General features: G+C 42.1%; 1 protein-coding gene across 1 annotated transcript in view; it reads right to left on the reverse strand.

Annotated features, from left to right (window-relative positions):
- The window catches only part of TPD52 (tumor protein D52), a 136,999-nt gene that overhangs the window by 29,319 nt on the left and 81,669 nt on the right, over positions 1-26,011 (reverse strand). The window contains exon 6 of the mRNA XM_061601985.1: positions 25,148-25,329. Coding sequence (XP_061457969.1) covers positions 25,148-25,329 — 182 coding nt within the window. The remainder of the gene's footprint in view (positions 1-25,147; positions 25,330-26,011) is intronic.

The following is a 26,011-nucleotide window of genomic DNA, read 5'->3' on the forward strand; positions in this document are numbered from 1 at the left end:
CATCTTGGAAATGGTTATACTCCTCCTAAAGGCCCAACTGCATACACTGGGAGCTCTCCTGATCTAGGCACTACCTATAGAAGTGCAGGTAGCATTGTTTGCCAGGACCATCTTTTATCAGCTTTGACAGATTTGCTAGCTGTGTCTTATTTTGAGAAAAAGCAGACCTTGCCACAGTTATTTATGCCTAGGATACACCCAGATTAGACTGTGTAATGTGCTTTACGCAGGGCTGCCTTTCAAGACAGTTTGGAAATTTCTGCTACTGCAAAGGCAGTTGCTTGTGGCAACCAAGCAATCAGGGCATATAAAACAGATTCTGTACCAGCTGCAGTGTTTGCCAGTGCATTTCCAGGAAATATAACTTTAAAGCCCTAAACTACGGGCCACGTTATTTGAATGTCCACCTACACCTTTATGATTCCCCATGCACCTTAAGACAAACTGCAGATGTCTTACATATCAGGGACCACTTTTATAACAAATAAGACTAGCAAAAAGCACCATCTTGATTATAGCATATGAATACTAAATCAGCAGGGCAGGGCTCAGCCAGCCCAGGATCTGCTGTATTCCAAGCTCCTCTCACACCAACCCATCTGTTGTAGTGCCCAATTACTGTGTTAGCCTGGGCCTGGTGCAGGGATCAGGCCCATTCTGCCTCCCCCCCCCAACCTTCCACTGCCACGAGTGGCCAGGTTGCATTTGTGGCAGCATTGTCAGGTTTACATCCCTCTGCCATTTATTTCCTCATATCCTGTCCTTCTTCTCAGTGGGAGCCTGGAGAGGATAATACATCATATCACATAAACAGCATTAACATTTGCTATGTATTATTATTATTGTTATTGTTGATTACTATTATTATTGTTGTTATTCCCCCTCCCCACCTTTTTGCCTCACTGCTGGCTTTCATCAAAAACTTTAAAAGCAACAACAAAAAAATAAACAAAACAGTTAACCACAGAAGATAATGGATAATGTAAAAACACTTCAGGAGCCACGCAGAGCTATATTAGACATCTAGCAGACCAACGTTTGTGCCAGAACATTGTATACATTATTTATTTATTATATCCCACCCTTCCTCCCAAAAGGAGCCAAAGGCGGCAAACAAAAATACTAAAAGCACTTTAAAACATCTTAAGAACAAAAGACTTTAAAATATATTAAAACAAAACATCTTAAAAACAATATTAAAAATATCTTTAAAAGTAATTCCAGCACAGACACAGACTGGGATAAGAGCTCTACCTAAAAGGCTTGTTGAAAGAGGAAAGTCTTCAGGAGGCACCAAACAGATAAAAGAGATAGTGCCTGTCTAATATTTAAGGGGAGGAAATTCCAAAGTGTCGGTGCCACAACACTAACGGTCCGTTTCCTATGTTGTGCGGAACAGACCTCCTGATAAGATGGTATCTGCAGGAGGTCCTCACCTGCATAGCACAGTGATTGACTGGGTAAGACGATCTTTCAGGTATTCTGGTCTCAAGCTGTGTAGGGCTTTGTACACCAAAACCAGAACTTTGAACTTGGTCTAGTAGGTCATGGGCAGCCAGTGCAATTCTTTCAGGAGTGGGGTGACATGTTGGCGATACCCTGCCCCAGGGAGCAGTTGCGCCACTGCATTTCGCACCAGCTGCACCTTGCAGACCAACCTCAAGGACAGCCCCATATACAGCACATTACAGTGATCCTGCCTGAAGGTTACCACTGCATGGACAACAGTGGTCAGGCTATCCCAGTCCAGAAACAGCCACAGTTGTCTGACCAACCGAAGCTGGCAGAAGGCACTTCTTGCCACTGAGGTCACCTGGGCCTCTAGTGACAAAGATGGATCCAGGAGTACACCAGATTACGAACCTACTCTTTCAGAGGGAGTATGACCCCATCAAAAGCAGGAAATTGACCAATTATCTGAACTCAGGAACCACCAACCCACAGCGCCTCCGTCTTGCTTGGGTTCAGACTCAATTTACTGGCCCTCATTCAGCCCACCACTGAGTCCGAGCACCAGTCCTAGCCTTGCACGGCCTCTCCTGATTCACAAATACTCTGCTGACTCTACTCATACTGATACTGCTGACACCTCACCCCTAATAATAATAATAATAAATATTTATTTTTACCCCGCCCTTTTTCCAAAACTGGAACTCAGGGCGGCTTACAAATAAAAACTACACATAGGTAAAAAAACATACAAAAAATATACAATTAAAATAGAATTAAACTATTCGTGACATTAAAACCATGAAACATACACTTAAGATACTAAGACAATTTAAAACATTAAGAATAGGACCATAGAACAATACAACAGACCTTATGAGGCCCTATCTTAAACATCTTCTAGTCCAAAAGCCTGTTGGAATAAAAAAGTCTTTGCCTGCCGACGGAAGGATAGCAAGGAAGGGGCCATTCATGCTTCCCTAGGAAGAGAGTTCCAGAACCTGGGGGCAGCCACCGAGAAGGCCCTATCTCGCGTCCCCACCAATCGCACTTGCGAAGGTGTTGGGACTGAGAAAAGGGCCTCTCCTGAGGAACTCAACGCCTGGGCAGGCTCATATGGAAAGATATGGTCTGACAAATAGCCTGGACCTGGGCTAATCGCACCTCACTCGGAAGGGAGTTCCATAGCCTAGGGGTGGCCACCGAAAAGGCCCTATCTCGTGTCCCTGTCATATGTACTTGTGAAGGTGTGGGGAGCACAAGAAGGGCCTCACCTGAAGATCTGAAATCCCAGGCAGATTCACATAGGGATATACGATCTGCCAAATAGCCTGGACCTGAGCCGTATAGGGCTTTGTAGGTCAAAACCAGCACTTTGAATTGTGACCGGAAACAAACTGGCAGCCAGTGGAGCTGTTGTAACAGGGGAGTTGTATGGTCCCTGTAACCAGCCCCAGTTAGCACTCTGGCTGCAGCTCTTTGTACCAGTTTAAGTTTCCGAACAGTCTTCAAAGGCAGCCCCATGTAGAGCATGTTACAGTAATCTAAACGGGATGTAACTAAGGCATGCATCACTGTAGTCAAATCAGGCATCTCCAGGAACGGGCGCAGCTGGCGCACCAGTCTTAGCTGGGCAAAAGCACTCCTGGCCACTGCAGAGACCTGGGCCTCCAAGTTCAAAGCTGAGTCCAGGAGCACACCCAAACTGCGAACCTGTGTCTTCAGGAGGAGTGTAACCCCATCCACTACAGGCTGAATCCCTATTCCCTGATTTGCCTTTCGACTAACCAGGAGCACCTCTGTCTTCTCTGGATTTAATTTCAATTTGTTCGCCCTCATCCAGTCCATCACTGATGCCAGGCACCAGTTCAGGACCAGGACAACTTCCTTGGCTTTAGGTGGAAAGGAGAAATAGAGTTGGGTGTCATCCGCATACTGATGACACCGAACCCCAAACCCCCGGACAACCTCACCCAGCGGTCTCATGTAGATGTTAAATAACATGGGGGACAAAACTGAGCCCTGAGGGACCCCACATGTCAACGGCCAAGGAGTCGAACAGGAATCCCCCAGCACCACCTTCTGGGTTCGTCCCTCCAGGAAGGAGCCGAGCCACTGTAACACAGTGCCCCCAAGTCCCATCCCGGCAAGGCGGCCCAGAAGGATACCATGGTCGATGGTATCAAAAGCCGCTGAGAGGTCCAGTAGAACCAACAGGGACACACTCCCCCTGTCCAGCTCTCTGCGTAGGTTATCCACCAAGGCAACCAAAGCCATCTCTGTCCCGTAGCCGGGCCTGAAACCAGACTGAAATGGGTCAAGATAATCCGTTTCATCCAAGAATCTCTGGAGCTGGGCAGCCACCACATGCTCTATTACCTTACCCAGAAATGGAATGTTGGAGACTGGCCGATAATTACCCATTATAGAGGGATCCAGGGAGGGCTTTTTCAACTAAGGCCTTACAACTGCCTCTTTTAGGCACATTGGAATTCTGCCTTGTTGTAAAGAGGCATTTACCACTCCCCTCACCCAGTCGGCCAGTCCCCCTCTGGCACTCTTAATGAGCCAGGAAGGGCAAGGGTCTAGCAAACATGTGGTGGCTCTTGCCTCTCCAAGGATCTTGTCCACATCCTCGGGCTGTACAAATTGAAAAGAATCCATTGTTATTGGACAAGCAGGAGCCAAAGTTACATCCCTTGAGACTGTATCAATTTTAGCGTCCAAGTCGGAGCGAATCTGAGTGACTTTATCTGCAAAGCGCCATGCAAGTTCTTGACAGCGGGCTGTTGAGTGGTCTATATTACTCTCTCAGGGGCCTGAATGTAAAAGACCCCTGACCACTCGAAGCAGCTCCGCTGGACGGCTCCCGGCAGAAGCAATGGTGGCAGAAAAGAAAAGTTTCTTCTTTGCCCACACTGCCACGGAGTAGGCCTTCAAATAGGCTCTAGCCCATGTTCGGTCAGACTCGTTCCGAGTCTTCCACCTACGTCGCTCTAGTCCCCGTCTCATTCGTTTCATCACCGCAAGCTCCTTGGTAAACCAAGGAGCTGGTTTGGCTCCACTCCGTGAGAGGGGACACTCCGGGGCGATCGTGTCCACCGCCCTGGCCATTTCCCCATTCCAGAGGTCAACCAGGGCTTCGACAGAATCGCCTGCCAAGGTGACAGGAAAATCCCCAAGATGATGAATGCTCCCAAGGACTTCATATAGATGATAAACAGCATTGGGGCAAGATGGTACCCTGTGGCACCACACAACACAACTGCCAGGGGACTAAAATATAATCACCCAATGCTATTCTCTGAAAATGACCCTGGAGATAAGGTCAGAACCACTGTAAAACAGTGCCTCCAATACCTATCTCACCAAGTCAGCTCAAAAGGATACTACGGTCAATGGTATCAAAAGCCACCAAGAGATCAAGTAAGAATAACAGGGTTGCAGTCCCCCTGTCCTTCTCCCGATAAAGGTCATTCATCAGGGTGACCATGGCCGATTCAGTCCCATAACCAGGCATGAACCCAGATTGGATTTGGTCAAGGTAATCTGTTTCATCCAAGACTACTTGCAATTGCAGTGCCACAACCCTCTCAATCACCTTCCCTAAAAAGGAAGTATTTGTGACTGGGTGGTAGTTGTCACAAACCAATGGGTCCAGGGTGGGCTTTCTCAGGAGCGGTCAGATCACCACCTCTTTCAGGGTGTCTGTAACCACTCCCTACCGCAACAACGCATTGACCACACCCTGGATCCACTTGGTCATACCTCCTCGGCAAGCTTTATTAAACTAAGAAGGGCAAGGGTTGAGGGGACATATTGCTGGCCGCATTGTCACAAGCACCTTGTCCACATCATCAGGCTGCATCAACTGAAACTGATCACAAGAAGTTACAGTAGACGTTGCACTGGACTCCTAATTGGGGACTACAGTAGAGTTGGATGGGGCATCAAGACTGCTACAGAGGCAAGCAACCTTCCCCTCAAAGTGTCTTGCAAACAATTCACAGTGGGCTTCCAAATGGTCTAAAACTCCATTTCCTGGAACCGATGTTAACAGACCCCTGACAATAAAAAACAAACAAACTACTGCATGGCTATTTGAGGATGCAATGGTGGCGGAGAAGTGAGCCTTCTTCGCTGCCCTCACCACCACACAGAAGGCACATTTATGATGTTTTACTCATGCCCAATCAACCTCAGTTTTCTTTTAGGCCTGTCCCTTAAAGCCAACCTACTTGATTAAAAAAAAAAAACCAATTAGGAAATACTACCTTGGAGAGAGAGCATCATTTATTAAACTTGAACAGAACTCCTTTAGGTGGTGGGGAATGCAATTTCTCTATATTTTCTTTTGAATAAAATGATACACTCATGGAATTCTGAGGTTTGCTATCTTTTGCAATGCAGTAACACTGTGAAATGCAAAGTCTGTCCAGAGTGATATTGAAAAACAACAACAAAAATACTGCTGCTCAATTTGCCCAACTTGTGCAGCTGTTGCTTGATGTCTTGTACTATGAGAGCACCTTTCTGACAAGTTCTCAGGCTCTGCTCTGGGGTCACAACAGGATTAGGACAAGAATAGTTTTGCCTACACTGACAGCTGCACTATTCAGTCAGTGTGACCTGACAGGTTTGGGACTTCAAAAGAATTTCTAATTTGTGCACAATCAAACATGTTTGTATTTCTAGCCAAACGTCAGACCTATTGAAACTCGACAAGATAGATATGAGAAGATGGTTCATTATGGTTTTCTAAAAACACCACAAATAATTTCTAGTATCTTTTCCCCTCACCCATCAGTAGTATGGTGATCAGCCTTTAGGAGAATCCCAAAACATCTGACTCCTTACTAGCTGTAGCGTGACTGACTCACTAGAGGGGGAGGTAAGAAATACATGTTTCCTCTACAGCACCAAAGAGCTCAACAGGAAATTATGGGAGTGGTAAAGAGACATAAGAAATTGGTTCAGGGTGTGGATATTCTTGTTTGGAGTAATTCTTTATTGATAGTTGTAACCTAGAAGTGGGGAACCTCAGACCTGGGGGTTGAAGGAATCTCTATGTCTCTCTCTCTCTGGCACCTCTCCCAGGCTGTCCCCCTCCCCAGGCCCACACTCCTCCCCAGCATGGCTCTGAGCCCTCCTCAAGTGCTGTTGCCTGCCTGGAATGTGCCCCTGAACTGTGATGCCTCTTGCTCTCCTGGATGGAGAGGTGTGTGTAGAAAACTTTTGTGTGTGTGTGGCTGAAATATACTTTACCATGCAAAGGTAAGAGTCACCCACTTTTTCCTCTTACTGGCTACCAGGGGAAGCTGGTCTGAAGGGCAAAGTGGGCGTAGCCCTCTCCAGCGGCGTCACTAGCGGGAGTGTGGTGGGGGGGTGCAGACCTCTGGCGCATGCCCTCTCAGGGGCATGGACAGGGGTGGCTGGTCGCATGCGCGCGCTCCAGACTGACGATCTCTCCCAGTGATTAAATCCTGGAGTCTGAACCCTGAGCCCCACCCCATGGGAGATCATCCAGGCCGCTGGCGCCCTTCCCTCACGCAGCACCTCCAATGACATCTAAGCGCACATGCCGTACCGCACAGGCCGGGCATGCAGCTCAGCTCTCCGCCGGCCCTCAGCGGTGTCTGCCTGTCCCGCTTCTTCCTGGACCTGGTGCCGTCCGCAGCCTAGGGGCGGGGCCAGGCGGCTCTGGTGTCACCCCCTCCATGGTGTCACCCGGGTGCGGCCCGCACCCGGCTGGTGATACCCCTGGCCCTCTCAAGGTTCTGTAACCCTCAACTCCCCCCAAAAAACCTCAAAAACCATACGCCAGTCTTTCACTGACATCCACAGTAATATTAATACATTACCATTGACTGAGAGGCTTCCTAGTGGAAGCAGATGGTTCTACCCTCTGTCTCCTGGGAAGGAAATGGTTAAAAAACCTAAGTATGATTAGAGACAGCTTTGTTAGGAAGGGCAGAGCACAAAACAGGCTGTCCATTTCCTCCCTCCCCATTTTCTCTCTAAGTTGCAAATGGACTCACTTGTATATCAAAAGACCCAGAAAACAAGTAGGGGGAAGGGAGGGCTTGTGCCTGCTCTTCCAGAGTCAATCATTCTTCCTGTTTCCAAGTCTGCGTCTTGCTGGACATTCCCTTCCCTCATTTTCAGAAAGTCTGCAGCTGAGCTAAAAAAAAAAGGGTGTGTGGCAGCAGCCACTGATTTTACTTAATTTGTGCCTATGAGAAAGGAGAGAACTGACTGAGACAAATCAGCTACAGGTTTCCCTGGATGAAGAAATAAGCCCTTTGTTTTTTATTGTTTGCTTGAGCATTGGCTTCTTTCTTGGGTCTTGAGGTCTGGGGGCTGTAAGGGGAGATTGGGGGGGAGAGCAGGTGTGGGGGGCATGTGCATTGCTTTCTCAGGTGGGTAGAAGTGAGAATTCTTAAGGCTTCTGTTAAATGCAAGTTGTGAGGTTGCTTGAAAAGAAGGGGAGACTGTGTGCGTGTGTTGCTTGGTATTGCTGGACGGAGAGTAGTTTCCATTGCGGGAAGCAAGGTGCTATACTATGACCTTTGGCTTGATCCAGCATTATATTCAAAGGGATTCCAACTCCTCTTTTAAAGAACAGATTGCTTCTTTCTGGTTTGTTGACTCCAGTTTATTTTTATTTTTACTAGACCATGAACACAATTCATTGCTTCAAGAATCTAAGCAAACCCCACTATCCTGAAGCATGAAGATTTTCATTTTGCATACTATACAACTGACAAAAAAAGCATTTTACCCCACTCTTTGTTTCCAGAGTTGCTTGCTAAGATCAGTAATACAACTAGACAGTCATAATAATAAAATGTAATTTTTCAAATCAAGCATTTCTTTTCCACACACTTCTCACCATTGCATGTTAAGATTTGACTTAAACTTACAAAGTCTAAGCCTGTTCAGATAGGTGGGAACTATAAACCAATCTATACCCAAACTTCCAAACCTTTGCTGGTGGGGTGTGTATGTGTGGAAATACCCAAAACATTTAGGATAATTAAGGCTATACTATATTAATTACAAACACAAAAAAAATTCTTCCTCAGACAAATGTCTTGACAGGACCAGAAAGCTCTTAGGGGTGGGAATCCAAAATTAAATGTAAACACAACTGATGCCTGAAGAAAACCTCTTACTGAATAGAGAGGACCCACAAATTTGAAAGGGAGGAAGCATCTCTTCCATATGGTTTAGGACTGGCATTGGGGAAAACAGGGTTCTTGTGCTTTTTAACAGTTGTATTTCCACAATCAGGGTTTTTGATATATATACTGCAACAGAGTGGAGAAATAACTGGTCTGTTAAGAATGGTAGTTGAAAGAACAAAGAAACTTAAGGTTTATTACTACAGAAAGGTAAAATCATACATGTTGAAGCAGTCATGTGGCCTGCACTCAGGGAGTAACTACTAACTAACTTAGAGAAGGAAGGAAGAGGAGGAGCAAAGCCTGCAAAAACAATAAACGCTTCAGAGGAAGAATCAGCAGAGGGAAGAATATATTTTTTTCTAAATAGCACATCAAACAACTGAACATCAGAAATGAATATGTTGTAACCAAACAAGGGGGGACATGAAGCCAGAGGGAGGTAGGGGAGCAGGGAGAGGATGGAGTGTGGAGGGAATAAGAGAGTGTACTGTTTTTATTGTAATAATGTGAAGACCCTAATAAACTATAGTTAACAGGGAAATATCCATTTAAATAAATATTTGTACTTACAAAAAAAAGGTTAGCATAAAGCTTTGCCTACAAGCTAATTAATACCCCAAAGTAGTACGCTGCTACTTTTATAACTAGACTCAAAAAGTCTACCTTAAGGACCACCTGAACTCTTATATCCTGAGATACTCTGCTGAAACATTATTGTTCATCCCCCGAGTTGGTGAGGCTCATCTGATAACAAGAAATCGAGCCTTTAGTGTCATCTGCCCAGTCTGTGGAATGCTCTGCCAACAGAGATTCAGCAAGCAACTTCTGTTCTGATTTTTAAATACCTGCTGGAAACTTTTTTGGGTCACCAGGCTTATGCAGGCAATTGAGATAGTATCTTTCTGCAAATAATTAATTGATTTCTGATTTTAAATTTGTGTTTTTATATTCATTCTAATGTAAACTCCTTTGCGAGGTCTGCCCGAAAAATGGTATATAATGCCTTAAATAACTAATAATAAAAAAATCAGAAACCCTTTCACAATTCTTCTGATAGCTGTTCCCTTATGAAGGCTCATAGAGCAGGTAGAAGGAGCCATCCATCCCCTGATGGCAAACATGGTCTTTCTCTCTCTCTCTCTCCCCCAGCAGTTCTACCAGCAGCTTCCATATGAAGACTTGTGGGGTAGGATAGGTTCATAAATAAGTTTTTCCAATGACTAATAGAATAAACCACATTTAAAACAGTATACACTGAGGAAGCTTCATACAGACAAGACCTTCCACATATCAGCTGATGACCAGATCAAACATACAGATTGAAGCTTTCATCCAACAAAGACTAAGCAAACACAGCCTTTATCCTCTGTCTATAAAACAAGGGGGAAATGCAACTTTCAACTTCAGTAAGTAACCCCATGGACTCATTGCAATGAGGATTGGACATATGCATGACTGAGTAAGCCCTCATCTGCACTATACATTTCAAGCAGTTATCATACCACTTAAAACAGTCATAGCTTCCCCCAAAGAATTGTGGGAACGGTACTTTGTTAAGAGTGCTGAGAGTTGCTAGGAGACTCCCAGTCCCCTTATAGAGCAACAGTTCTCAGAGTGGTTTAACAGTCAGTCCTTCCCAGGGAACTCTGGGAATTGTAGCTCTGTGAGGGGAGTAAGTGTCTACATACAACTCTCAACACCCTTAACAAACTACAGTTCCCAGGATTCTTTGGGGGAAGCCATGATTGTTTAAAATGGCATGATGCTTTAAATGTATAATGCAGATGGAATCTTTCTCAGTGCTGCAGTCATGCATACGTCACAATCCTCATTTCAGTGAGTACATGGGGTTATTCACTGAGTTTGAAAATAGTATTTGTTCCCTTTGTTTTGTAGAACAAAAATAAAGTTTGCTTAGTCTTCGTTGGATGAACACTTCAATCTGTATGTTTGAACTGGTCATCAGCTGCCAATATGTGGAAGGCCTTGTGTAGATGAAACTTCCTGTCAAATTCTCAAGTAACATAAGGTTTAGAATGAAAAAGATGAGGGATTAGTGAAAAGCCTAAAAATACTATATGTAATATAAAGCCATGTTGTCAACAGTAAATGACCAAAGCCTACCACTAAGCCACTTCAGACTTTGTTACTTCATTCAGCATTTTCTTCAAAATTATGCAGAGAACATTTTCTTTAAAATGGGGAGTGCAAAGAAAGGCCGGGAACACAACGGGATATTTAATATGCTATTGTATTAGTCTTTTCCATGTGATAATACCAACCATTGTTCACATCAGGCTTCAATGACACAGTGCATTACACTTTGAGCTTCTTGTAGATTTTAATATAAACTTCCTGGGATAAAGAGTGTTTGAGAGGTAAATAGCATGAGAGGATCTCAGTACTGAGCAAAATACTCTTCCTTATGGGAGGCCTACATTTAAGAAAACCTCTAGTACGCTAAACAAGCACTTTAAAAAATGATGGATGTTTCTTTTATATAGGCAGAGAGGCTTTAGAGTACATTCTAGAGGTTTTATTTTATTCATATATTTTGCCCCTATAAAGCATATATATAGGGCTTTATAGTGGAGAGACAGCTCCCTGGCACCCCCCTCCATACAGACAGTGTGGCCTTCAATAAGCCTGTCCACCCACCCATCCCACCTCCCTCTCTCATCAATGTGAATGCCATGTGTGCTTTGCATGCATGCCTACTATCACCCTCGATGCCAATGGGGGCTTCCCTAAGGGGCTGACACCCTCACCGCCATCCTGGTTGATGGCAGGCATGTGTGGTATGCATGCACATCATTCACACAACACAAGAGGTAGGTGGGATGCAAGAATGGGCTGATTAGCCTGCAACACCTGTATCGGGGGGTGTTGGGCTACAGCGCCACAGGCCTGGGGCAGGTTGGTGCCCAAGGGCCCAGTCATGTCTGGCACCAGCCCTGCTCTTTATTATTTTGTTGTGCCCGGTTAATAGAACCCTCCCCCACAGAGGTATATCTACCCTCTTGGAACAAAACTCTGAAAAGCGGACAATGTTGAGGTGCTGCACATCCACCACCACCATGAACACACATATCCCATACTTTTCTCACTCCATTGTTCGGGCTCTAGAAATCTTTCCATATTTCACATGCTTATAATCAACACAAAATACAACTGAACTTGCTCCATTTCTGTCTACCAATATGCTTAGTTATGCTTAGTAGACCATTAGAGCATTTCGCTTTCTGAATCAGCACTAGAACTGGGATTACCAAACTTTATAACCTAGCTCAAGCCCAACATCACCAAACATTAGACCATATGGATACCTTTTTTTGCATTCAAAGGATGGAAATCTGGCATCTTGTTCTGAAGCACTTCCTGCCTCACAATGATCATATACCTAATCATGCCCCGTCTTTCATCTTGTTGTCATTGTCTGTCACTCTTGCATACTTTCAGACAGGATTGTGGCACTACAGAAACGCCAAGTGGTTTCTTTTAACCTTCCTATACTCCCCATTCCTTTCCCAAGGTATCTCATACCCTCTCTCAGAAACTCTATATTAAAGAAAGGACCCTATGAAGCCACTGCCCATCGGCAAAGGAACAAGAAATAAAGGACATTTGTTCATCCAGCCAAGGAATTGGGTGATTCTGCAGAATATCCACTGCCCACACTTGCACACATACTTCCCTCCACTGTCACAGAGAAATGTGACAATGAGACCTAGAACTGCAATGTATCAGACACACTTCATTACATGGGAATGGGTCTGTTTTTCATCCAACAACGAAAGTCTACCCCCTATATATTCACACTCACTTTCTGTTCCGACAACAGCAAAAGCCAAGACAGATAAGGTGCTTCTCTCATCCCAGCATGTCAATGGACTTGTACTAAAGACCTGCTTGAGTTATTGTAAATTTGACAGATCACCGTCTGGGGTCTGCAGTTCTACTGTTCCTCTGTGTACAACATATATTAAAGAATTACATATATCTACATTCTTAAGATCATTTGTTGTCTCAACATGCTGTCCTATTCTTTTTTTTAAAAATCATAAAAATATACAAAACAAAAAAAAGGGTTCCTTTTGGAGGAAGGGCGGGATATAAATTTAATCAAGAAATAATAAATATCTATAAATATGACAAATGCACATCATATAAACATAGTGTGAGATCCAATGTAGCATGAGCAAAGTGTCTGCTTGCCCAATGGGGCTTCTCCTTTCTCTACCCCTGCACCCCCACAATCTGCTCTGGAGGGTCCCCCAACACTCCAGAGCAGATTGAGGGTTGCATGGGAGGCTAGAGGAGAGAAGATAAACCAGAAGTCCCATTGCTCAAGTAGAATTCTGTTGCACAAGCAGATGGACATCACCAGATGTCGCCCATAACAGATAATAGTTTTAATAAATAAAAATGGATCATCAACGGACATTACCCACTTAATTTGCATTTACATTGTTTTATTTTTTATAAAGATATATACAAGATTCCAAATTAATCTGAAATCTTAACAACCAGAATATACCAGTAAAGCTCTTTACTTATTAACATCCATATTATATTGTTGTTTCATAGAATAAGTAAGATATCCATAGTTGCTCCAATGTTTGTTTCTTTGTGCTATAATCTTATATGGAAGAAGCAACTCATCTGGACTCAAATTTCAGATGTGCAGGAAAGGAGAAAAAAATATCAAGTTGAAACAAATGAAGAACATCTGAAAGAGAGCTGCTTCTCTTTATCTGGTACAGTCTGACAATGCTAACATTTTTCCACAGGTTTAGTCAGTCTATCCTTCTGTGACTTGAGTACTGTTGGATTGTAACAGTGACCATGTTCACTGATAGTTACCTTTCTTTCCCAAACCACTTTAAAAATTTAGATTTGCATTGGGAAAATGTCCACCTGCTTTGTTTCAGGCATGGACAGCATCTTGTACTCTTACAACAGGTAAGTACAAGCAGAGAATGCTGCTAAGACAGCCAAGACCTTGCCAAAAACTAATTCTACAAGTTTCTGCTGTTGTCTTAGGAAAATCTTATTTTATACTGGCCATGGCTTTCAGCCAATACTAATTAAGACACTTTACAAAACAGAGAAGTATGTCTTTTACTTAGCCTGTAAGGAATTACAAATATTGCAAGCAAGGTCTTAAACAACACATTGTTTTTCAGATATGGTGTCCAAAGGAAAATTGGTTTACAGTTTCATGCTGTAACATACCAAGGCTTTTGGTTCTTCTACTTAGAACAAAGAAAGCAAAAAACTGAGAAGGCTATACAAATAAGATTACAAGTAGGCCTACCGGCTTCAAGTTATAAAGCTATCCCAGGAACAAAATGTATACAAATTAACCCACCAAAACTAGTAAGAAATTTCTTCTAGTGTCAATGAGCTCTTATTATACAGTCACAAGAGTCATACTACAGTCAGTGTGGATTTTTCACATTCCACAATGTTAAATTGAAAATACCCCCCATGCCATTCTGATGCTTCCCATAAGCTCATTTCAAAACAAAACCTTACAAAACTTATAGTCCTGAACTCAGAAACGCTTGCTTAACAACCCTCTAAATTTTCATGGCAATACACAAAACAGTCAGAGAGAATCGAGAGTTGAAAGTGTAAAAAGAGAGAGGGGAAAAACAGACCCCTTTTGGACTTTTTTCTGTCAGAGTTCTCATAATCGGTTGAAATTAATTGAAAATCACCCATGTTCACAGAGTACCTGTAATCCTATTACTGACCTTGCCCCATACTCTGACCTTCATCTTCTGCAGCTTTAAGGTTAAAAAAAAAAGGCTGCCTGATTTTTAATTAAGAAATTTTGGCTTGAACACAATGATAATGTCAGGCATGCTCAGTAAGAACCAACTGTCAGTGTTCTAAAAGTCAGACTCACAACTGCTGGGCTTGCCTAATCAGGGGGCCACACCCACACCAGACCTTTATTTCACTTTAGACAGTCATGGCTTCCCCACAAAAATCCTGGAAAGTGTAGTTTGTGAAGGGTGCTGAAAGGAGATTCCTATTCACCTGACAGTGCACCAGTGGCCAGAGTAGTTTAACAGTCAGCCACTCTGACTGAAGCTCTGTGAGGAGAACGGGGCATCTCCTAGCAGCTCTCAGCACTTCCCAGGATTCTTTGGGAGAAGCCATGACTATCTAAAGGGAAATAAAAGTCTGGTGTGGATGTGGCCAGGGACAGCTTTGGTTTAAATTTGGGTGGGAGGCTACATGTGTCTGCTGTAGAATAAAAAAGTGGGGGAAACCCTGAAAAAGAATGATACTGTTCACCATGTTTTCCTTTTGGAAAGAAAAGTGGCTTTCCCTCTGACCAGTGACCACCCATCCAATCTCCTCCCCTCCCTATCCTCCTCCTCCCCCTTCCTCCCTCCCCTAGGTCATTTTCACCTATCCTAAGCATGATTGCACAGGAGTAAATCCCACTGAACTCAAAAAACATGCAAATGATCAAACCTGCCCTCCCTCCCTCCTCCCTCCTATTCCCTCCCTTCTCTCTCCCTTTCTTCACCACTCCCTTCCCCTCTCCATCCCCTTCCAATCCCCCTTCCCCTCCGCCCCCCCCATGGTCAGTTTTACCTAACCTATGACTACAACCTGGGAGACCAAGGTTCAAATCCCCACACAGCCATGAAGCTCACTGGGTGACTTTGGGCCGGTCACTGCCTCTCAGCCTCAGAGGAAGGCAATGGTAAACCACCTCTGAATACCACTTACCATGAAAAGCCTGTTCATAGAGTCGCCATAAGTCGGAATTGACTTGAAGGCAGTCCGTTTCATTTTCAAGCATGATTGCATGGGAGTAAATCCCATTGAACTCAATAAGCATGCAAATGATCAAACCTGCCCTCCCCTTCTCCTCCTCCTCCTCCTCCTCCCTCCCATCACCTTCCTTTTACCCCTTCCCTCACCCTTCCTTCACCCATCCCACTTCCTTCACCCATTCCCCTCCCCTTCCAATCCCCTCCTCCCACTCCCACTCCTTCTGCTCCCCTCTCCCCCTTCTTCCTTCCCTCTATTCTCTCCTCCCCCCCTCCTCCCCCATGGTCAGTTTCACCTATCCTAGCCATGATTGCACAGGAGTAAATCCCATTGAACTCAATAAGCATGCAAATGATCAAACTTGCCCTCCTCCTCCCCCTCCTGCCTGCCCCCCAGCCCCCTCCTCCCCTCCCCATCTCCTGGGGTCAGTTTCACCTATCCTAAGAATGATTGCAGGGGAGTAAATCCCACTGAACTCAATAAGCAGGCAAATGATCAATCCATTCTCAGCAAACTTGCACAGGATCCCATTTCTTACCTCCCAGACTAAAAAGCAGGGAAATTCACTAACAGGCAAAAAACCTTGCAGTTTAAGAATGTACCTATAGCCAACAGATATTTCTATCAAACTTTAAAAAGCAGGGAAATTGGGCAGCTATAGTGAATGCACCAGGAAAGCAGGAGACCTGATCTCCTCTCTGACATACTGTACTGCCCTACAAATTTGGCAAAATGCAAACACAATTTGGCTTGGTCTTTCGCAGTCCAATCCACTTCCTGTGTAGCTTGTAAGAATTTGGTAACGTGTGCCTGTGAGCATATGGTGAGTGGCAACACCTGAAGTCAGCCCAAATAACAGAAAGACGACATGTGCTGTGCTGATCTTGTTTTAGCAGGAAGGAAGCAACTATATTAAAACAGTTGATATCGTTCAGATAGTCACTTTAAATATGTTTGATTTACTTTGCAATTTTAGTGCAGTTTCCTGTAGTAAATTATTTTCTTTTGCTTCTGTTTCTGTGAATATGTGAAGTACAACAACACTTTGCAACACTGAAAAAAAAGCTCCAAAAATAATTGTGGAATAATGGCACTGACAGTTCTGCAGAATAGTTTCCAACAGACATGAGGAGTGTCTCAGTTTGCACAAGATAAAACAGTGGGAGGTGAAATATATTCTAGCAAAATCCTAATCGTGCTCTATGTTTTTAATTGACCATGCCCACCTTTCCTTAAGTGGAGTAGTTTAAGCATAGCAGGCTGAAAACATGCATCTTGGGCAGGCCAAGTTTGTTTTTTCCAACAGCTAGAGTTATTGCTTAAGTAGCAACATATTGTGATCCGTCTTATTTTACATCAAACTGCAGTTTCAGATTCAACTGTTAATGCGCCCAAAATAGAAATAGAGCATAAACTCCAGTTTGAAACAAAACAGGCTCATCTTCACCATCATAAGACTCTGAACAATAAAAAGGCTTTGAAATTAATAAGAATAAATTTGACACAGATTTCTATAATGAATAATGAGAGAAATATAATTTTCTAGGTTAGATTCTCTGTAGAAACAGTAGTAACACAGAAAAGAAGCCAAGTAAGAAGAACATCAACAAACATACAAAAATCTAATTCTCTATCTTTAGAGATGGCAGGTGTTGCCACCACTCACCATATGCTCAGAGGCACATGTTACCAAATTCTTCCCACCTACACAGGAAGTGGATTGGACTGTGAAAGACCAACCCGAATTGTGTTTGCATTTTGACCAAGTTGTAGGGCAATACAATATCTCAAAGAGAAGATCAGGTCTCCTGCTCCCCTGGTGCATTCACTAGAGCTGCCCAATTTCCCTGCTTTTTATAGTTTGATAGAAATGTTTGTTGGCTATAGGTACGTTCTTAAACCGCAAGGTTTTTGCCTATTAGTAAATAGAATCCTTATAAGGCAGGCAAAAGACAAAGCAAAATATGATTCATCAACAGTATCAGTTAAATAGTCACATTTCACCTCTTAATAGTTACGTAAAATATAATTTTGTTAAACCTTTGTACCCAGAATGCCCCCATGTCAGTAAATATGCAAGCATACAGGACTTAACTACAATACTGAATTGAAGAGTCAAAGCTATTATTTTATAAAGCAGGCTTGAGCATTCAGCTTTTTGATCTTTTGAAGCCACCTTAGGTGGGCTTTGACCTGAAAGGTGACCTGTTAATTACTTTAAATATTCACAATAGGTGAGATGCCTGCATGCAGTATTTGCCTGACTCCATTACTACCCCTTTTAAGGGAAAGAAAAAAACCCCCACATTTTGGATACTGCTACCTAGTTCTTCTCATATTATGTTAATAATAAAACTAATATTGTAATATACCTCAGGTGGTATTCAATGCTAGTTCCAGTAGACCCACTGAGGTTAATAGACATGACTAACTTTGGTTCATTAATTTCATCTACTCTGAGTAGGACTTAGCTGAATAAAATCCATATGCAGAAGGGTTCAAATACTTCAAAATACAGCAGCCAGACTTCTAACAGGGGCTTGCCACATACAACATATATCTCTTATCATCTGCCACTTGTTTCTGAGTCCAGTTCAAGGTGCTTTTAATCTTTAAGGCCTTGAAACCATTGGGGCTGGGATACCTGACGGACTGCCTCATCCCACATGTGCCTATTTGTGCATTCTGGTCAACATTTAGGTCCCTCTATTGTGTTCCCCTGTCTTCAGAAGTGAGGAGGGTGAGCATAAGATGCATGGCCTTTTCTGTCACTGTATCACACTTACAGAATTCCTTTTCTCTGGTACCATCACTGCTTTTCCCAACAGGTACTATAAAATTGGCTCTTTAAGAACGCTTTTCTATGTGGATGCTGATACTGAATCTTACGGTTTTTTCCCTGTATTTTGTATGATTTTACTGCTACATATTTTTTCATTGTACATTACAAACAAAAGAAAGAAAGAGTAAACTAAAGCCACTTTGGGAGCCCTTGAGAAAGTGTTGGCTATGAAATAGAATAAACTGATGTAAATTTGTAAATAAAAACATAAACATAAACAAGTTACATTGCCTGGCTACTTCCACATATTTTTTAAAAAGTATTCGTTGTTGTTATATGCCTTCAAGTCGATTACGACTTACGGAGACCCTATGAATCAGTGATCTCCAATAGCATCTATTCTAAACCACCCTGTTCAGATCTTGTAAGTTCAGGTCTGTGGCTTCCTTTACGGAATCAATCCATCTCTTGTTTGGTCTTCCTCTTTACCTACTCCCTTCTGTTTTTCCCAGCATTATTGTCTTTTCTATTCTTCTCATGATGTTTCCAAAGTATGACAACCTCAGAGTCATCATTTTAGCTTCTAGTGATAGCTGTGGTTTAATTTGTTCTAACACCTAATTATTTGTCTTTTTTGCAGTCCGTGGTATATGCAAAGCTCTCCTCCAATACCACAACTACTTTTCAAGTCTATTACCACTGCTGTCTGTTGGTCTCATGCTACACACTAAAACAAATAAGGGGAAGCAGCTACAATAGTTAGCATACAGCTGAAGCTGGCACTGTATATATTTGATTGTGATATGTACTTCATAGTTTAATTAATTGTTTAATTAGTACATCCTCAAGAGACAAAATTAGTGGAAAATGTGCAGCAACAGTATGCCTTGCAATACTAAGTTCACAAATTTGAGTAACAACACCATGAGTACCAGTTGAGTTTAAGCAATGAGTAAGCGGTGGCTGAAAATATGTTTTACATCATTGCTAGATGAGTTCAGTTCTGTAATTAGCATGCAGTACTCCAGTACTGTGAGTCACAGGTGGATCATGTTTCCCAGGAGTCCCATTCATCAAAGAAGAGAGAGAGAGAGTTGTAGGTTAATAAGTAATTATTCTCTTTTGAACTCACAACATCTTTTGTTTCCTCAAAAAATTTGAATTGATTATTTTTTAAAAGAAGGCAACATCTACAACTACTGTAACATGTGATTCCATATGTCCTGTATCTTGGTTGAGATAGAGATCCTCTTAGAGCAATAACAATCAGAAGGGAATTCTTCTGTGATTTACTGAAGTGTAAGAAAATGTTCCTGCTAGCCACTTTGTCAAAGTCTCAGAAACACAGGAGAAGCAAAATAAAAATATTGAAGCAAATTCAGAAAAAATGAAAAGGAAAGATAGAGAGATTCAAAAGAGCACTCATCAAAACTGATGTGAACCATTTCTGAGTTCCCCTTTGTCTGTAATACAGCAGCTGGTCACTAAAGTCCATCATGGTGCCTTGACTATGGAATGCCCTGCTAAGAAAGCCCATCACTGTTGTCCTTTTAGAGACCAGGTAAAACCTGGTGTTCCAGAAGGCTTTTGGGATAGGTGAAGCCAATTACAGTTTACATTTATTGATTGATCTGCTCCTTGTTGGTGCTGCAGCCATGTGTTAAATACTAATTTAATGTTGATTCAATTGTTTTATTGCCACCCTGGGAGTATTTTTGTATAGAAAGACTAGGTAGAAATATTTTACTAAAAATGTTTAATAAATATTTAATAGTAATTAATAAATAACTGGGTCAGTAATTCAATAATACTAACCAAGAAGCTTCTAGATCCCAGGTTCTTTTTCACATTATAAAGCCTAATAATCCATGCTGAATTTTACAAATATCTCTGTTAATATGTAGGGCTGATGATATACATATTGCATATACATAGCGGTGGTACAGATTCTTTTCACTTAAGCAGCCACCTAAAAAGCAAGGACCTGAGAGATCTGTCAAGCTGATCAAATTATCAAACTGAATTTCTGGCTTTACATTCACTACAACCTTGTTTTCAAAATGTAAGTTAATCATCAAATTTGGAATATTGTGTTAGGCTCCAATGAACACTGCCTTTTAAAACATCTGTCTTTAACATTCCTAAGAATACACTGGAAACAGGATTTTTCAGTAAAGAAGGATTTTCAACAGGTACCATGTATGTCAACCTTTTTTATGCTGAAAATAAGACAGTCACTATAAAAATTGTGTGCTATTACCATCCCAGCACACTTAACACTTAAGGATTTAAGCCTACACATAATAATGCTTTAAATGTTGAGTTCTAGCAGCTCAGTAGAGAAAGATGGGATAGTATACATGTGAGCCACAGCAGTGTGTTAGTTATGGGAAAGAAAGTGACAACAGTATTATAATATGAAAAGAGGTAGGAAGGCAAGATACAAAGTGTACTCCCCAAACTCTCCTCACAATCATTAATAAACTAAATCTGGAAATGCAAAACAGCCAATCCTACAGCAATAGGAAAATGCTGAAAAAGGTAAGATGAAGACATTTACATCAGTAGCCACAGCTCTTTTCCCTTACGTGTATCTACCTTGTTGACCTGTCAGTCTCACTAATCCATCCTCTACTTCCACTTAATATCATTAAAGTCAAACTTTCAAGGACCTAGACACAGTAGAGAAAACCACATATTTTCCCCCCTTAGGGCGGTAACCAGATGTCAATAGCTGCAGCTGTGACTACATAATTACCTGTTTGCATTAACAAAGACCACAGTTTAGATTTAATAGGTCAGATGACAATGCAGCAAAATGCATTTACCCTATGATTACCCCTTTTCAAACATTCTCTCACTCGCAACTTCAACCCTGGGAACATTACAGGCACAGACTTGGGTCAATAAGAAACATTGGCCAGCACAATAGGCCTTGCCTCAAACAGCGCTGTTGACAGACACCAGCACAAAGGAAGTGAATAGAGTCCCCCTCAGTTCTCACACAGAGCGAAGAATGAGTCAGTGTACTGCTGCTTTGGTGCTCTGTTTGTACAGTGTATACAGCTTTTGTCCTCAGCCACTGTTCCCGGCTCAATGGGGGCTAAAGAGCCTAGGAAGTGAAGGAGGAAGAATGGCTTTGCACTCCCTTCTGCAGCCAACAGAATATCCATGTGCACATGACAAGGTCAAATGAGAAGCCTAAAGTCACCAGTTGACTCTCTCCCACCTTAATTACTCCCACAGCACCTCTGTTCTTCTATTGAAGATCCAGGGGTAGGGACTTGGAACAACTACCAGCACTATGATGTGTAAGCTTGAGATTCATTTTGCCTGAAATTATTATTTTTTTGTTACTCCTGGTGCCCCAATATACTACATTGTTAACCATATGAGAACTGCAACTTCTAAAAAAAGAAGTGTCCCGAGACACTGACTACATGTTAAATCTACGCTAAGGCTAAATTCCTAACTCCATTTACCCGGGAGTAAGCCCACTGAATTCAATAGCACAGTGAGCAAGTAGGACTACCTACAAAACACTGCAATTCTAAACTTTTCTGTAACATTTGCATTTTGAATTACATGGGAGCTTATACAGCAAGATGCTGAATAGCAGCTACATCTGTCAGACTGCGCTTCCACTTTGTTAGCTCAGCTGGGACCAACTACAATTTGGCTCCTTCCTTTCCAGAACTCTCCTCATTTTGAGGCCATTGCACCAGGTATGGACCTGCCATTGATTTCCATATTGTTTGGTGGCAACATAGAAGAGGGCTTGCTCTGTGGCAAAATCCTTCATGTGGAACTTCCTGTGCTAAGTGGTTTGATCATCTTTATTTGAGTTCAGCCAAGATTTTAAGACTTTTCTTTTGAAACAGCATGCAATCTTGATTTTATAAATGAGTAGCATTGGCTCTCCGACATTTTTTATGCTGCCTTTAGTCTTGAATAGTGTTGCTATTGAGCTAGTTAAGGGGTGGGAAATCTTTATGTCACATTTCCACAGGGGTAACTGTTTGGGGGCTGCATAGCAGCCAGACCCAAAAGTGGGCCAGGAAATTCCTTCTCTCTTTTTCTGCCTCTCTGCTTTTTTGCATGGAAGTACTAGGGGTGAAGCAGAGGGGCAGACAAGAAGCAACCACACAAGACAGGTGCTCCCATCCCAATGTGTGCCCTGGCAAGGGCAGGAACACAGCAGGTTCTATTGACCACTGAGAGCAGCATTGGCTTCTGTCCCTGCCTCTGGAGGCAATAGGAGACAGGTGGCACAAGGGAGGAGATATGATCCCAGCCACTGACCCCAGCCGGGAATGGGATATGAGAGCGTGATTGACATACCAATATTGAATCAGTGCTCACTTTTCCTTGAACTATGACAGAATAAACGTTAAGCAAAAGTTAAGAATGATTAATCTTCTCTCAGTTTAATTACACACTAGGAGATAAAATAGTATGCCTACAATGAAGGTTGAATTCTTTCCATGTGTTGGTTAACATTTAGGTCAGTTCAACAGTACCCGTGTCTAGTCATCTGTCTTAATTCAACTACATGTGCTGGCACAGGATAGGAGTCTGGGGAAAACAGATTGGTCTCTCAGGTATAATGAATACACTGATGGATCTTGATTTGCGATGATTTACACATTGACTCCAAAATGTAAATTCTGCTAGCTAATGCTTAATTGTCTACAGCATTAAACAAAGACATACTCCAGAACTGTGTACAAATTTATAGTCTCAACATTTTGGGCAATAGCATTTTTGTGGAATACTGAACCACAAAAAGCAGCACCTCAATTTGTGGCTGAAAATAACTTCTGCAGAACAACAAAGTGGGTGGCAAAACAAAAAGTACACTGTAAAGAAACTAAGCAAATAATGTGAAGTCCACAACAGATAAAGAGTTATAATTTCCAAAGTATATACTACTATATTTAAATTGGAAGTTATTTGCTGAAAAATGCATAGATTCAGCCTGCAATCACATCACTTCTATGTGTGGATACTATAAAAAAGAAAAGCTGTCTACTGTTTCACAGCAGACATGCTGGCACCATATGCATTGTTTGGGCTAAGAATATAGCACTGTGTAACAGCAACTTTAAAATGTTACCTCCTTGAATTTAAAGTTCTTCAAATATAAATAGCAGCTATTCCCTTTAAAAAAAACCCAATGATATGGAACTGGAACAAGGAGAACAGTCTTGCCAAAGATTTAATTCTGGAATTGCGGTAGTTTGCGGCTAGAAGGGCAAGTGAAATGTGACAGACTTTATTTGCCAACAGGAGACATGAACGAACCACCTCAATTCACAAAACTCCCACCATCATTTCTTTTGAAGAGCAAGTTAAGGAAAAATGAACACACACACAAAGAAACTGTTAATAATCAGATAGCTTTGATTATAGATTCTTATAAAGAGAAGAATTTGCAAGGGTGTAAGTCGGCACATCTATTTAGTATATTTTATAAAGCTTAGGAACCCCATCCTGTGATGACAGGAACAAGTTACAACACCTTTTTGTTATCATTTATAACCTTAGTTTGCACATTTTATTTTGGAACAGGAACTTTTCCTTGTAATTACTTACCTTCAAGCACAGGAATTTATCTGAATTTAATTAAATTGAAATATTTCACTGAAGTGACTAGTTATTGCTTGCAAGCTAGCTAAGGAGCCTTATGATTGCACAGGCATGCTGGGGGACATGGAAAAAGAGATCCAATCTTACCTCCTCCTATTTACTCATCTCTTGACCTCACAAACCAACCCTGCCTATCGCTCTCAGGCTATCTTTCCCCACCTTCACTAGTAGAAATGGCTTCAATGACAGACAGAAAGGCAAGGAACTCTTCTCTCGGCTTCATGTCCTTTCATCCATCAGTGTGGTTGTGGGGGGACTCAAGCCTGCTTTAGTGGGTAGTACAAATTTACCTCGGCTGACAGTAGCACTTACTGCAGATTCTTAGAAATGGCCAGTATTACCGACTCTTAAAGCCAGGTGTTCAGTTGGCAGACAACACAGGAAATCCCCCACCCCCATAACAATTGGATGAGAAATCAATGTGTAGCTCTTCCCCCATCCCCAAATCTGCTTACCACTCTTCTCCGAGATGCTTTGAATGTGACAAAGAGAATGTTAGGAAATAGGTGGCATGAATATTATAATTTTCTCTGATCTCCATTGTTGCATGGCAAAATTATCTAAAACCAGAGACCCACTAGATTAGTCTAGTTATTTCAATGCAGTCAGCCCTCTTCATTTCCTTTTTGCTCCCCATTCCATGTTCTGCTTCCTCATTCCTCTTCCTTTCCCAGACCCATCTCAAATCCTCCCATGAAAAGCACAGAGATCTGTGTGATGGGCCTCCCCTCCAAATTCATTTTTCTTCCTTCTACCACAACTGTTCTCAGATTGCTTTATATTCTACCCTGTTTCTTCACCCATTTTGACTCCTGAGCCTCTTCTGATTCCTTATGCAGTTCTCTTCCTGCTAGAATGCAGGAGCTGACTGCCAGCAATACAGGCACCTTAAGGAGATTTTAAGAGTAGTAAAAGCAAATCTGAGCACGGTACTTGTTTTGGCTTCCTCTCTTCTTCTACAGGCCAGTACAGGCAGAGAATGAAAGTTTTACACATTTACTCATTAGGAGAGAGAGGGGTGAACAGGACCTTATAATGTTGGAGAAACATGTCTCTGACATTAAATGTAACATATCTCTTATTATTCAGTTAGCAGCTGGAAGGAAAAGAAAAAAAATAAAATTTTAAAGTAATGTCTAAAACCAATGAAAGGATTATTGAGTTTCAAGATTTGAGGGTGAATAATTTAGTAGTTAAGAATTACACAGAGTCCTATTTAAAATACATGAATATTCAGCTTCTATTATGTATATTAGACTTCTATCATGAGTGTTTTACTTACTCGCCATCTACTTCTGGTCGCTTGCATACACAGTGAAATTTGCCACCAAAATCTATATACAGATCATCTTCTATGATGTGGAAAATTTGTCCAATGACAATTTTGTCTTTGGCAGGTCCCATCTGAATTAAGGGAGAGCGTCTCAACATCGATGCAAAGGATTCCACATTCTTGGAAGGGGCCTAAACATAAAACAGTATTTTTAAAAAGCTGTACATATTGGTCAGTGTTCATTTAGTAAAACATTCAATATTCTTTCCTATATAGAAAAGCAACTACTTAAGAATTTTATTTACTTAGCCATGGATCAGATCCCACAGCACTAGTACCCATGGAACCAGAACCAGAGCCCGCACATGAACCTTCCCCTGGGCTTGAAGAATCATATGCTTTCCAACGCGTCACACAGATCCAATGGAACTTAAATTTCCTCTTGTCCCCCTATGTGCTCCAAAAATCTACACCAGAGGGTTCCAACCTTATGAAGCCAATGTTGACAAGTGAACAGGGGCTGGAGAGAACAGGAGAGGAAGAGGAAACTCCACCATGCACAAGGAAATCCATGCGCCAGCAGAACTGCAGCACTGGATCCCAGTCTGTGTCTGTGTTAGAATTGCTTTTAATATGTTTTCTTTAATAATACGTTTTTAACCCTTTTTTTAAAAAAAGATGTTTTTAAAGCTTTTTTTAAAATGTTTTTAAAGTTGTTTTGTTTTAATGTATTTTAAGGTTTTTTATGATGATTTAAAGTGTTTTTAGCATTTCTGTTTGCCACCCTGGGCTCCTGCTGGGAGGAAGGGCGGGATATAAATCAAATAATAAATAAATATGATATGGTCAAATGGCCCCTTTAAGGACAGGGTG

Source organism: Rhineura floridana, chromosome 1, assembly GCF_030035675.1.
Source record: "Rhineura floridana isolate rRhiFlo1 chromosome 1, rRhiFlo1.hap2, whole genome shotgun sequence".
Classification (NCBI taxonomy): Eukaryota; Metazoa; Chordata; class Lepidosauria; order Squamata; family Rhineuridae; genus Rhineura; species Rhineura floridana.